The 12,764-nt window shown below is 38.2% G+C and overlaps 1 protein-coding gene across 2 annotated transcripts; it reads right to left on the minus strand.

The window, feature by feature from the left end:
* Nucleotides 1–5,122: 5,122 nt before the first annotated feature.
* LOC105115378 (calcium-dependent protein kinase 28) lies at nucleotides 5,123–11,473 on the minus strand. Of its 2 annotated transcripts, XM_011012244.1 has the most exons (12): nucleotides 10,884–11,471; nucleotides 9,621–9,751; nucleotides 9,368–9,409; nucleotides 9,098–9,209; nucleotides 8,928–9,006; nucleotides 8,500–8,669; nucleotides 7,799–7,925; nucleotides 7,540–7,655; nucleotides 7,352–7,459; nucleotides 7,142–7,204; nucleotides 6,252–6,425; nucleotides 5,123–5,656 (listed from the first exon to the last, which is right to left on the minus strand). In XM_011012244.1, exons 1-12 carry the CDS (start codon nucleotides 11,268–11,270, stop codon nucleotides 5,492–5,494), a joined length of 1,674 nt encoding a protein of 557 aa, XP_011010546.1. In that variant the 5' UTR covers nucleotides 11,271–11,471; the 3' UTR covers nucleotides 5,123–5,491. The 2 variants fall into 2 exon arrangements, with proteins under 2 accessions (XP_011010546.1, XP_011010547.1); XM_011012245.1 differs by lacking the exons at nucleotides 5,123–5,656; nucleotides 6,252–6,425 and adding an exon at nucleotides 6,817–6,916 and having other exon boundaries at nucleotides 7,083–7,204; nucleotides 10,884–11,473.
* Between the last annotated feature and the right edge of the window lie 1,291 nt (nucleotides 11,474–12,764).

Raw genomic sequence — 12,764 nt, forward strand, 5'->3', positions numbered from 1 at the left:
AAAGAAAAGAGCCAAAGATGTGAGAAATGTAGGAGAGAGTGGGCTGCCATTGCAGCACTAGAAAGAGAGAAATAGAGTGAGGTTGAGAGTTGCTCAAAGAGAGGATGATTCCTCCTCCTCTATTATTGTAAATCTTGTTCTCTCCCTACATAATGCAATGGCTTCTCCCGTGGATGTAGGCGGTTTGCCGAATCACGTTAAATACCGTGTGTCAGTGTACTTCCCCTCCTATGAGCAAATATCAGTACATCACCGGTCGGAATTCCCAACAATTGGTATCAGAGCACATGGTTCAAAGTGGTGTTTGATTTTGCTCAAAAATGAAAGTTGTCAAAATTATGTTTTGACCATACCACTGTGTAGAGGAGGAAGAGACGAAGCCACTGGTGAAAACCGCGTCAAAATCGAACTTCGGAATTCGCCGCACGCGCCGTCACGCGCTGGCGGGGTGACTGGACACGCGCCATGTGTCACACGCGTCTTCTTCGCCCGGATGGGCTGACCCGACCCGAATACCAGAAGATCTGACCCACGCACGAGATCCGGATGATGATGACATCACCATGACGTCACAGTTTTGTCAGCATGAACAGGTGGCATGACATGTCAGCACCAGTTAGCAGCCACGTCAGCACTGTGGGACCTATTGCCACGTCACCAGCCGCGAGCCGAGAGTGAGTCGAGCCGAGCTGAGTTGGAGCCGAGCCGAGCCGCGAGCCGAGGGACAAGATTCTGTGTGGCGGAGTTTACGTGCAACCGGTTTTGAGATTGAATCTGGGCCGTTTATGAGGCCAGAATTGTTTTGATCAAATCTTAGTCGTCTGAAGAGCGATTTGGACGATTTAAGACTTGTTTCTAGCTAATTTGATCGTTCTGGATGCAATGGTATGGTCCGATCATTGAGATTGAGATCATAAATGACAGTGGTGAATTATTAAAGAGAAATTGTCCGATTAGGAGGCATCTGATGATCATCATGGTGGCCAATGGAGATGATGAAGAAGAAATCACACATGTTTGCCTAATTACATGTGTTGAAGTGTTATGTGGGGAATTTTAATTGCCTTGAGGGAAGGAAAAATTGGGACACTCTAAACACCCGATCATGTGGACAATTTGAGGTGGAGAGTGAAATTTGATGAAGACCAATCTTGACAAATCTGAGCACTGGTAGTCTCGCCAGATGTTGAGAAATCAGGTATAAAACCAGGATACTCCAGATCACTTGTAAAGAAAAGCCGCGACAAAGCTAGCAAATGGTTGTATATACGAAAAGACAGTACGATGGATAGATATGGCCTAAGAAGTTCTGGCTAGGAGATTGGGTTTTAAGCGGGACCGTTGTGACCCCTCCAATCTTTCCTAGGAACTTGCTTAGTGGAAGGATTATCCATACGGTACTATTTTCATATATGTGACAGTTTGTTATGAAACTGTTGAAGACTAACAGGATGACGGCACAAAGGAACAGTTGGGTTCCGTATGATCAAGGATCTGATGAAGTGGTGATTTCTCAAAGGAAGTTAGATTCGGTGACTATAATTTCTCGAGGGGAGAAATGATGAAGACCCTGATAATGGAAGAGAAATACATCAAAGGGATAAATATTGGCACCCTATTTTGACTTGGATAGGTGTTGTGACAAGATGAGCTGCTGTCAAACATAAGCAAGGAATAGGGAGAAATCTGGAGAACAGAAAATGCACGAGGACACATGGAGATTGTGCAGGAGCACCCGAAGGATCCAATGAGGTACTATAATGAGACAACAAGTGCAAGGAGAAGAAGAGTTCCTAGATGAAGCTCAGAGCAGAGACTGTGTGAAGGTTGTACAACAGGAAGTCTCTTGTGCTCTTGATAAAGGCAACAAGCGAGGACCTTTTCAATGCATGCAAGGATGGAAAGATGAGCTGTTGCAGATGCACCTAATTGAAGGGGTGCAAACGCCTATGATAAAAGGCGACTGCCTATGATGAAAGGCGAAGACACCAAAGAGAGTTGGTGTAGGTGGAGCTGTCAAGTGCAATGATGAAAGACGTAGAAGCTCCAAACATAGAAATTGAGATGGAGGATTGCGAGGAGTATACCGCAACTTTCTCTTTCTATGTAATCAGTGGCAAAGAATTTATGGAGCCACTTTGAAGCATCTCAGCTGAAGGAGGATGCGACCGCCTATAAAAGGCGAAGACACCTTAAAGAGAAGGTGTGAAGGCTATGAGATGAGCCCATGATCAGACCGCCGCATGACGACGAGTGGAGACACCTTAGAAGAAGGTGTGAGGGTCGTGGAAGGAGCCCAGTTCAAAATGCCCCAGGGCCAATGTGATGGCCAGGTATGAGTGGACAGATGCATGTATGGATAGCCAATGAAGTGGCTATAATGAGTATGAAGACAAATGCAAGATTGACTTTCATGGATATTGCCCCCATGCTAAAGATCAATGAGCTAGAAGACATTTGCCTTGGACAATAAGTGGATGACTTGTGGAGCATTAAGACGCGGCTGCTATGAAGGAGCAGAGGGCATGCGCAGGTTCCGGGAACAAGTTGATTCTTGTCAAGGTGGTGAGCTCGGTGAAGGCATTGTAATACTCAGAGTATCAAGACATATATGGATCAACCTTTAATGGGCTGCCCCCATGGTTAAAGGTGGAAAGCTACCTGGACTCTTGAGACTAAGAGCAAGAGACTCACGGAGAAGTAAGGCGTGGTTCCTAGGGTGGAACAAAGGGCAGGCGCAACTCCTAGATGAGTAGACTCTTGGAAGAGTGGTGAGCTTGTGATCATATTGAGATACTCAGATAATGACTGTTGCACTTGAAATATTCGTTTGAGGGGGTGTTATAAGCCTTGATGTGAGGCTTGATGAATCATTCCGGACCGAGCATGGTTGATACACTCGAAGGGGAATGTTGTTCCAGAGACAAGCGTTAAACTATTCAGATGTGATGTGGCAGACCATCTGGTTATAGTGATTCTTTTGTGTGAGAAAAGGTGTGCTTAGGTTACTCTAATGATTGAAAGGTTTGGCAAATAGCTGTAAACTTGGCCACAAACGCTCTCAAAATAAAAAGCTTGGAAGAGCTGCAAGATGCAAGCTTGTGTTGAAGAAACAAGAGGACAGTTGCCCCACATGAATGGCAAAGGGGGTGATTGTTGGGTTGGTTGCCATTAATGTGCAACAACCATTGACTATTGCAGCAGCTGCAGTTGGAGTTGCACCAACCATGTGCACCCATCCAAGATGTCAAAGGTTGGCAGCCACCATTGTTGAAGAAGAGCTGGAGTTGGCAGCCACCTTTGTTGAAGAAGAGCCTCCATGAATGCCTATAAATAGATGCATATGTGAGAGAGCAAAATGAGAGAGGAAGTAGAGACAAAGAGGTGAGAAATGTAGGAGAGAGTGCTGCCAAGGGCAGCAAGCAGTAACTGCCATTGCAGCACTACAAAGAGAGAAAAGAGTGAGGTTGAGAGTTGTCAAAAAGAGTAGATGATTCCTCCTGCTCTATTGTTGTAAATCTTGTTCTCTCCCTACATAATGCAATGGCTTCTCCCGTGGATGTAGGCGGTTTGCCGAACCACGTTAAATACCGTGTGTCAGTGTACTTCCCCTCCTATGAGCAAATATCAGTACATCACCGGTCGGAATTCCCAACAATAACCACCTAGTTGTCTGCGGCAACAGGACACATGGAAGAGGGTTCTCCAACTCCGTTCTACTGAATCAACTTATCCAGAACTCGGATTTGGTTCTTGACAACTCCCATAAAGCTTCAGATTTTTCTGCGAGTTTCTTTTTAGTTGTCTGTTGATCAATATAAGAGCAGTTCATATAGGTGAAGAAAACTCTGTAAATCATCACCGCAAAATGCCTGATACTTTAATCGGTCAACCAGTCTAGTTGTTAACATTCCTTTCTTTGGTAAACTTCCTTTTTACGTAGCATCAAAGCCAATCACATTTGAAATCAATCATTCTTGTTGGCATTTGGAAAATGGCTCAGTAAAACACAACTCTAATGGATTGTTGTTAGAATTACTTGAGTATGGCGATATTGTTAAAGCCATTTCCTCTGCAATTTATCATCCAGGCAGCATGTATCTAGGTGCGTGGATTGTTGCAAATCATTTGAAATGGAATGACGACCCCTCCCTTGCCTGCAAGAGCACGAGTAACACAAACAATCGTTGCATTGCATGTACTACCCTGCCGTTGTCATTCCATCTAGCGAGGGCAGAATGATATATCCCTTGTCCTTGGGATATCGGAAGTCCAACGGATCCTGTGCCTTGCCTTTTCTTTGGCTCCTGTAGTAACCTGCACTTGGTGAATCTTCTTGCATGACATATCTTAAGGTTTTAACATTCAAAAGCTCTTCAGTGCTTGCTCAAGGAGAGCCAAGACTGTGAAGCAATATATATATATATATATATATATATATTCACAGCAAGTTTCCGCCAACTACTAATTCTATGAACAACGAACTGCAGGGATGACGCTATCATAGTCTAATAAATGAGATGACAATATATATTATACTTCACCGAAGAACTTAAACCTTTGGTTATATGGATATTATTATCCCTTCAAAGTAATTAATAATCAAGAGCTCAAATCCTGAGAACTCCACTTCGCACGAGGAAGCATGGTGGAAAAACTTTAATCAGCTTAAAGCTATGAGACTATACACTGGCAAGATGTATCATGCGTAGCTTTATTCAATCTCTGCTAAGAGAGTCCTATTTTAATATCCACTCTACTACCAGTATATGCCTCTACACCGGGGGGGTGTGGGGAGGTTAACATGACATTATACATCAACACAAGATTCCAAGTGTAAAATTATGAGAAATGGAGTACAACTGAAGTTTCAGTATATACCGAAAATTTCAAAACTGGAATGCTCTTGTGTCTCGCAACTACAATTAACATGTAGTAACATCGCGTGCTTAAAAAAGGCACCCCATCTATCAGCTTCAACTTTCAATAAGCACTTTTAACTTCAAGCAAGCACTGTTGTTCCAATCAACTGGGATATGCACCAATTACCAAATGAGATGAGTACAGAATCCAAGACAATGGAATCATTAAAAAGAGAACTATCAATAAAAGGAGACGAATACACACTAAATTCCAAAGAACCAACCTTTCACTGATACGTTAGTTGCATTACACATTACAATTTGAAGGGCACCAGCAAGGAGATTCCCCCCACACACAAAAGAATGTAAACTAGTATAACGTGCATGGAGCCATCCTCCAAGCTCCAACTCTATAACCACACCTCTGTTCATTGCACTACATCGTTTAATAAACACAAGTTATACAAGGAATTCTACCATTAAAGACCTGAGTTTCAGAAAGAGGTGAGCCTGGTAGGATGGTTATTGGGAAATTGGTGTGGTGTAACCTAGAAGGTCAGCTTCCACAGAAGGAGCTCCACTTCTCTAGCTTCCTCGCTAGTCTCAATCTTTAAAAGTGCAATTCTTATCTATAGTTTTTTTGAATTCCGGTGACCAGATGGGCCTGGCACATTTTGCGAACTCATGCTAGCAGTTCTTAGAAGTCTACGGAATTCTGAAAGGCTTATTCTACCATCCTTGTCAATGTCAGCCTCCTCAAGAAGTGGGTCAACAGAACCTCTCAAGCCTGAGTGCTGCAAGGCAATAAAGAAAAACCAACTTGAGCATCTGCGCTGATATCTATTTTTAAATAGAAAGTTGAAACACAAAAGCTATGCTAGTCACCACAACCCAATCATTGTCCTCAAGCAAACACAAAGTGAACTAGGAGCTTCTATATGATCTGGGATTTCCTAGAGGTGAAATGCTAGTCATATACATGAACAAAGAGGCTTCAATGTCGCAATTAAGCACATGACAAAGAGTGAAATACGACAATTAGAAGAAAAGGATGAATGCATAAACTAACATCAAGCATTATCTAGGAGCTACCACCAAATAAATTCGGAGCCAAAACTAAATGAAACTACTTCAAAAGCTAGAAAGTTCTTTTAGGCAAGTATTTGAATTAATTTTGTCAAAACTACAACCGAAGTTTTCAAAACATGCACAATGGAACCCTTAATGGGCTTAACACATTAAGCAAGAACAATCACTTAACATAAACATGAAGTATAAAAGCCTTAACTCAGCTACAATGTGAATATTTTTTATTCATTTCCTTTTTCAGTTTCGCATGAAGAAGAGATATAACAAGGCAGGATACTCAATGCAAAGAAATATCAATACCATTCTAAGTTCTTCTGGAGTTATATATCCATCTCTATCAATATCAAATTTCTCAAAAGCAGCCTGCGACCGCAACTGCCACTTCTCAGAGTTGTGTTCCTCCAATTGATGGACATGCAAAGCAGCTGCAACAAACTCGGTGAAATCTACAAGTCCATCAGTGTTACTGTCAATCTGCATCAAACATATAAATAGCTCCATCAAGTTCCAAAACAAGCAAAACTGATGGAACAAAAAAAAAAAATTTGGGCAGGCAAGAGAAGGGATTAGATGAGAGAAAAGGAAAATTGAGTAAAGAGACATGCAATAGAGGAAGTACAATTTTTCAATACAACACCAAAGCCATTCCAGAACAAAAGTATAGGTGCTTCATGTATAAGCACCAAATAAATCTTTAAAATCTTTAAGGAAACAATTTAAATAAAACAAATAGCAACATTTAATGCATTGTAATATAAAATAAGAATATCTAAAAACCATTGTGGATCCTTCATCAAAAGCAGAGTTGTATTAATTAACATGAAAAACAAAACTAGAAAGGGAGAACATACACTAGAAGAAAAATGCTCATCATAAGTACTTAAAGAACATTATAACTAGTCCTGGTGGCATGAGATTCTAGCCAGGCAAGGAGCCAGTGGTTACCAAGGTGGAGGAGCATCTCACACTCCTCTCTTAAAAGCCAAAAGTATTTTGTTCATTAACAGAAAAAAAAGTTGGTCACTAACAACAAAAATGCAAGTTGCGTTGCTAATTTCATACATCAAAAAACATAGGAATGACTACTATGGGGAAAATAAGAAGGCTTCCATCAACAAATTCACGGCTCAATTCCATCTTTTTTGTTTGGAGTTTAGTAAATATTCAGAGGAAACAAGATTCATGCTTACTGCTTGAACAATTTCTAAGACAAGTGATTCTTTCAACTTCCAAGGAAGATCTTTAGCAAGGGCCTGCAATGAAACCATCATCATTACAACAAAATACAGAAAACAGATACATGGAAATGTATCTCATAGAGAATGGAATGCACTTAATGAAACTTTTTAGGTTTCTTGCAAGAAAACATATAACAGTTTGATAAAAAAAAAAGAGATTACCTGTCTCATTTCTTCAAGACTAATAGCACCATTTTTATCCACATCAATGGCATCAAATTGATCCTTAAGATCAGCTAGTTCCTCTTCATCAATCGTGCTTGCCAATGCCTGCAAAATATCAACCATTCATAAAATGAAAGCATCCATAAACCCTTGGAGCAACCCTACAAGAGGAAAGATTGTTTTACCCTTAGAGCAAACTGCTTCAAACGACTGTACTTCACAAATTGTCGCATGTTACTCAGGACAGATATGTCAATAGGGATCTCAGATGCATCTCCTCCTTCTCTGACCCATGGGTGCGCTGCAAAAGTTGAAACTTTACTCTTTAAGCAAGAAAAAAGAGGAAAAATTGCTTTAAGAACCAAACAATATGTGCACCCAATTCTAATAGATCATAACAATCAGGCATTTGTTTCTTCAATGGAAAAATAATATGACACATACATAGAGCTTGAGCAGCAGTAAGTCTTGCACGAGGATCCTTCACCAGTAACTTCTGCACAAAATCTTTTGCACTAGTGCTAATGGTTGGCCATGGTTTACGGAGAAAATCAGGCTTGTTTCTTAAAACCTGCATACAGTAAATATTAGAATTTCGAAGGATGAAATAATATTTAACAATGCAAAAGAGAAAAATATCCATGCATGGTGATTGAATTAAGTGGGAGCCAAAAAGTGGCCTGTATACAGAAAAAAGGTATAGTTAGAACCCATTAGGAAAAGAATATGGTTATTTGAAGAACTGTGATGACCAAACAAAGTAAAGGATGGGATAAGTTGGCTGCTTTATGTTTGGAAAACAAACTGACTATGATTAAAAGTAATTACAGAGAGTTCCAGGAAAAGCAAGTACAGCGTTGTGGAAGGAAGGTTATTAACATGTAAGCAGCAACAAAACAACAACAATGCCTCTGCCTCCACCAGTTGGGTTTGGATATATGGATCCTTTTGCGTCATTCCACACAACTATATACCGAATCCATTTCAATATGAAGTATTGACTGTAAGCAACATTAAAAGTGACTATAACAGAAACTAAAGGCTCTACTAAATCCATTGAGTGTCCAATTGCAATGACTTATACCAGAGACAAGTAGCAATCAGAAACAAAAATAGACACATCCAAAGTTAAAATTGTATCACACCTCCTTAAATATACCATCCTCAGTCTTATCCCAAAACGGACGCCTCCCACATAGCAAAATGTATGTAATCACACCAATACTCCAGACATCTGATTCAGGTCCAGAATTGCGTTTTAATACTTCAGGTGCAACGTAGTAAGCACTGCCAACAATATCTTGAAACTTCCTGCCTGCAGTTCATTAGAAGAAATAATATAAATGATCTGTGGGTTTCAAAACAAATGCTAGAAAAATGCTAACCACGGGTTGGCAAGAGAATACTGCAGTCTCATGAGTACAAGTAAAAATAGTCAAGGCTTTTGGATTCAGCCACATTATGAAAATTCTCCATAGAAAGCATGGTAAGTTTTTTTATTCCTTTAATATTTTTATAAATATCATGCATATAAGCATAAGTCAGCTCTCGGCATGATGAAAATACGACTCACCTGGTTTTATGAAGTCTGACAAACCAAAATCTGTGGCTTTAAGAGGCGAGTCCTCCTTGGTTGACTTGAAAAGAAAATTCTACAGGCAAAAAACAAAAGGATCCATTCTCAAGAAGCATGATTCTGCACAAAAGATATGCTTGTTATCCATATGATAAAATTGGTAATACCTCAGGCTTCATGTCGCGGTGCACCAAGCCATGCAAATGACATTCAGCTGCAACTTTTAGCATCTGTCGCACTACTACTGCTGCATCTTTCTCAGTATATCGACTGTCTTTCCTGATTCAACAAAATAAAGCAGTGGTAAGGTGAACAGTTTGAAAAATGTTTCAGCTGAAAATGGTCATTTTTAGATATACTGAGTGTATTATTTTCACATAAATTTAACCAGGAAAAAAATAAAAACTTATCACAGAAGAGAAACAAAGAACTATTACTTTGCCAATATCCGATCTAGCAACTCTCCACCTTCACATAATCTGATAAAAGACAATATAAAACATGGACAAGATTAGTAAAAGAAAATAGAGAGCATTGCAAGCGCAGATTGATAGTAAAAAAATAAAAAAACACTAATCAAGGAGAAAAAATATGATGGACACTAAACAGAAATGGGAGATGCAATTACAGAAGCAACATGGTAATATGTGAATGGTATTGTCAGACAGATCCCATGAACATGAAACTTACTCCATAACAATATATACATAAGAATCATCCTCAAATGCATTATGAAACTGAACTACATTCTCGTGGCCTGTGAGTTCTTGCAATATCCTGACTTCTCGTTTAACATCCTCTACAGCAATAGGAAGAACCATCTACCAGAAAAGCCAAATAATAATTTTACATTAGCAAGAAGTAGTCAACATTTACTGAAAGAAAAACATAAAGGTTTTTGTTAGGAGATGAAAATGGTAATATTTATTCCATCTTAAAGCTTTCAAGCTTTTGGTAGTCACATAGTTAGTCTAACCTGAATCACTAATGGCTAAAAACTTCATTTACCCGAACTGAAGAAGGAAACAAAACATTACTGCTCACCTGGTAATTTGAGAAGGAAAAATTAAGATGATTGAATGGAACAAAGCTACCAATGAACGCAATTGTAGCTCTCCATTTGAAAGGCATACACAAAACAACATTATGGGCTAGGATATGTAGTAGTAAGAACATTCCTGCCCACCTATTTTTGAATCAAAAAAATATACATTTCTGCTTTCTTCGATAGGGAGAGAGGGGGAGAGAGAGAGAACAGACCCTGCCTAGTCTAAAACAAGTGATTCACAATTTAATGCAAATTCTCAGACCTGTACTCTCCAACTAAATTTCACCATCTGAAAGGCCTTTAATTGTCATGCTATAATTCTCGACTGCTTAAAGATAAATACTAGCAACAATAAAAGCAACAAAACTCATAGTTAGCAAAACAAGTATTCACCAAAACCAAACTTGCAATAATTGCATACGGATGTGGATACTCGATCAAGCTTTAGCCCATCAAACCAGTAAGAACCAGGTTAATATGAGTATCACTAGAAAGTGCTTGTCCTAGCACCCAACATGAGAACATCCCTAATGTGCAAAAAAGTAATCCAACAAGTCAACGATCATTAAGGAACAAAATTCCCAAACGCAAAAGATTTCTGAAGCACTCTAAATATAAGAGAAAATGGGGATTCATGAAACAGAAGGCGATGGGTGGGACCTGGTAGACCCTTGATTTTCAAGTAAAGAGGAGTCAGTATTCAAAACAGAAATAAACAAAATGAGAACCTATCTATAACAAAAGGCAAAAACCCCTTTAAGGATCTTCTCAGAATCTTCAACTGCACCAATAAAACCAACATAAATATTAACAACAATCACAAAAAAAAAACCCTTAATTATTGTCCTCCAAAAACCACAATATAACCCCAGTTCACAAAATAATAAAAGAAACAAGAAGCAAACCTTATTTTTGTCAATTCTCTTGACAGCAACTCGATCTCCATTACCCTTATCAGTAGCTACATATGTGTAACCAAATTGACCATGACCCAACAATTTGCCAATTGTATATCTGATATCAAAATCTTTATCATAACCAAAATCTGTTCTTTTCCCACAAGGGATCGCCTTGCTACTTTGCTTCTCTTTGACCTTTCGCTTCTTTTCTGCCTCGTTGTTAACACTCTTATTAATCTGATGATGATGGTGCACAACTTCTTGCTTTTTTCTTGTTGCTGCTTTTTCTGTCCTTGTTTGTGGCTTTGTGGGTTCTTTTCTGTTGTGATTAGCCTTGGTATTGTTGTTGCTGTTAGAGCCACTAACTTTGATGGTAGAAAAACAAGCACCCATGATTTTGTATTCAATTTTAGTCTAATCAATCAGCAAAGTTTGAGACTTTAGAAAGAGTTATCATGAGAAATGCGAAAATAAATGGCGGGTTTAGGAAATGAGAGGTGAAAACGCGTGACTTTTAAGAAGAAAGGAAGGAGAGGGTAAGAGGAACAAGGGAATAAAGAGGAGGGGAGAGGAGGCTGTTGATCAAAATAGACTTTTTTTAATTATTATTATTATTATTTATACTTCCTCAAAATAATAAAAGTGAGACGGCAAACCTTCTTCTTCTTTTTTAAATTTTAGGGACGGAAATCGTCGTCGTCGTGGTGATGGTGGTGCTGATTTTTTCTTGTTTCCAAAAAGAATGTGATGTTTTGTTACATGGTATTTGTTTTGTTTCTTCGTATGGAATAAAATAGACAAATGGGGTATAGAAAACATATATAAGGAGTAAAGATAAAATTATGTGTAATACATATATATATATATATATGATAAAATAATTATTTTATATCATATTTGAATGAGAATGAACAAAATATAAAAAAAAATATGTATATTATTCTTAATACATGTGTAGACTTTATCCTTCATATTTATTATTCTCAAACTTATATATTTTTTAAAAAATAAATATTATAAAATGCAGGTAGAGAATCAGTTTTTTCTTTGGAATATTCATATTCAACTCCTTTCTTACCCTCAGAGATTGACTTATCATTTATCTCACAAGGTTCTAGGATTTTCAATAACCTTACCACTACAAAAAATAATGATTAATTTGACTTGATCCATATGTTGGCTTCCAAAACTACTTGTATTTGCATTATATTGCCCCTTGGGATTTTGTTATAGTTGAGATAAAAACTTACCTTTCTCACGAAAACTAAGAGCAGATATTAATTTTACAAGAATATCTTTAAAATCTATCATGCTTTAAGCAAGTTGAGTAATGATTGTCTCTTGTTTTTCAATTAATGTGATTAATATTTAAAATTGCATTTTTATCAAGGTTTTATATCATCATTTTACACTTAAATTATCAATAACTCCTTAAGTAAAACATGTTTTATAATAACAAGTCTGATACCATAAGATACCTTTAATTTATTGTAAATGTTCATCCTAAATACAAGACTATCACATAAATAAAAGGATTGATTGATGAGTTGAAGTACTAAAATTGGAAAGACAAGGAGAGAGTGAAGCTTAGAAAAGAGATGTTGGTTTAGTCCAAATTGGATCATAACTAGAGCTATAAAACTTGGATTTAGGTATGCTTTATATGAAAGGAAAGCTAAGACATGGGCCTCAAACTTTCATGAAAGGTAAGACTCAATTCTACTGTTTGAAAGTCTACATCTTAGCAATAACATAGAAATCTGAATATATCCTGCAGTCTAGATACTGTTCAGTGTCCAGCCCATATCTTGAGTTCCAAATGACCTTAATTTTTATTTTTGAAAAGCTGAGACAATTTCCTAGAACTTTCATAATTTAAGTTTGTTT

Source organism: Populus euphratica, unplaced genomic scaffold, assembly GCF_000495115.2.
Source record: "Populus euphratica unplaced genomic scaffold, PopEup_1.0 scaffold687.1, whole genome shotgun sequence".
Classification (NCBI taxonomy): domain Eukaryota; kingdom Viridiplantae; phylum Streptophyta; class Magnoliopsida; order Malpighiales; family Salicaceae; genus Populus; species Populus euphratica.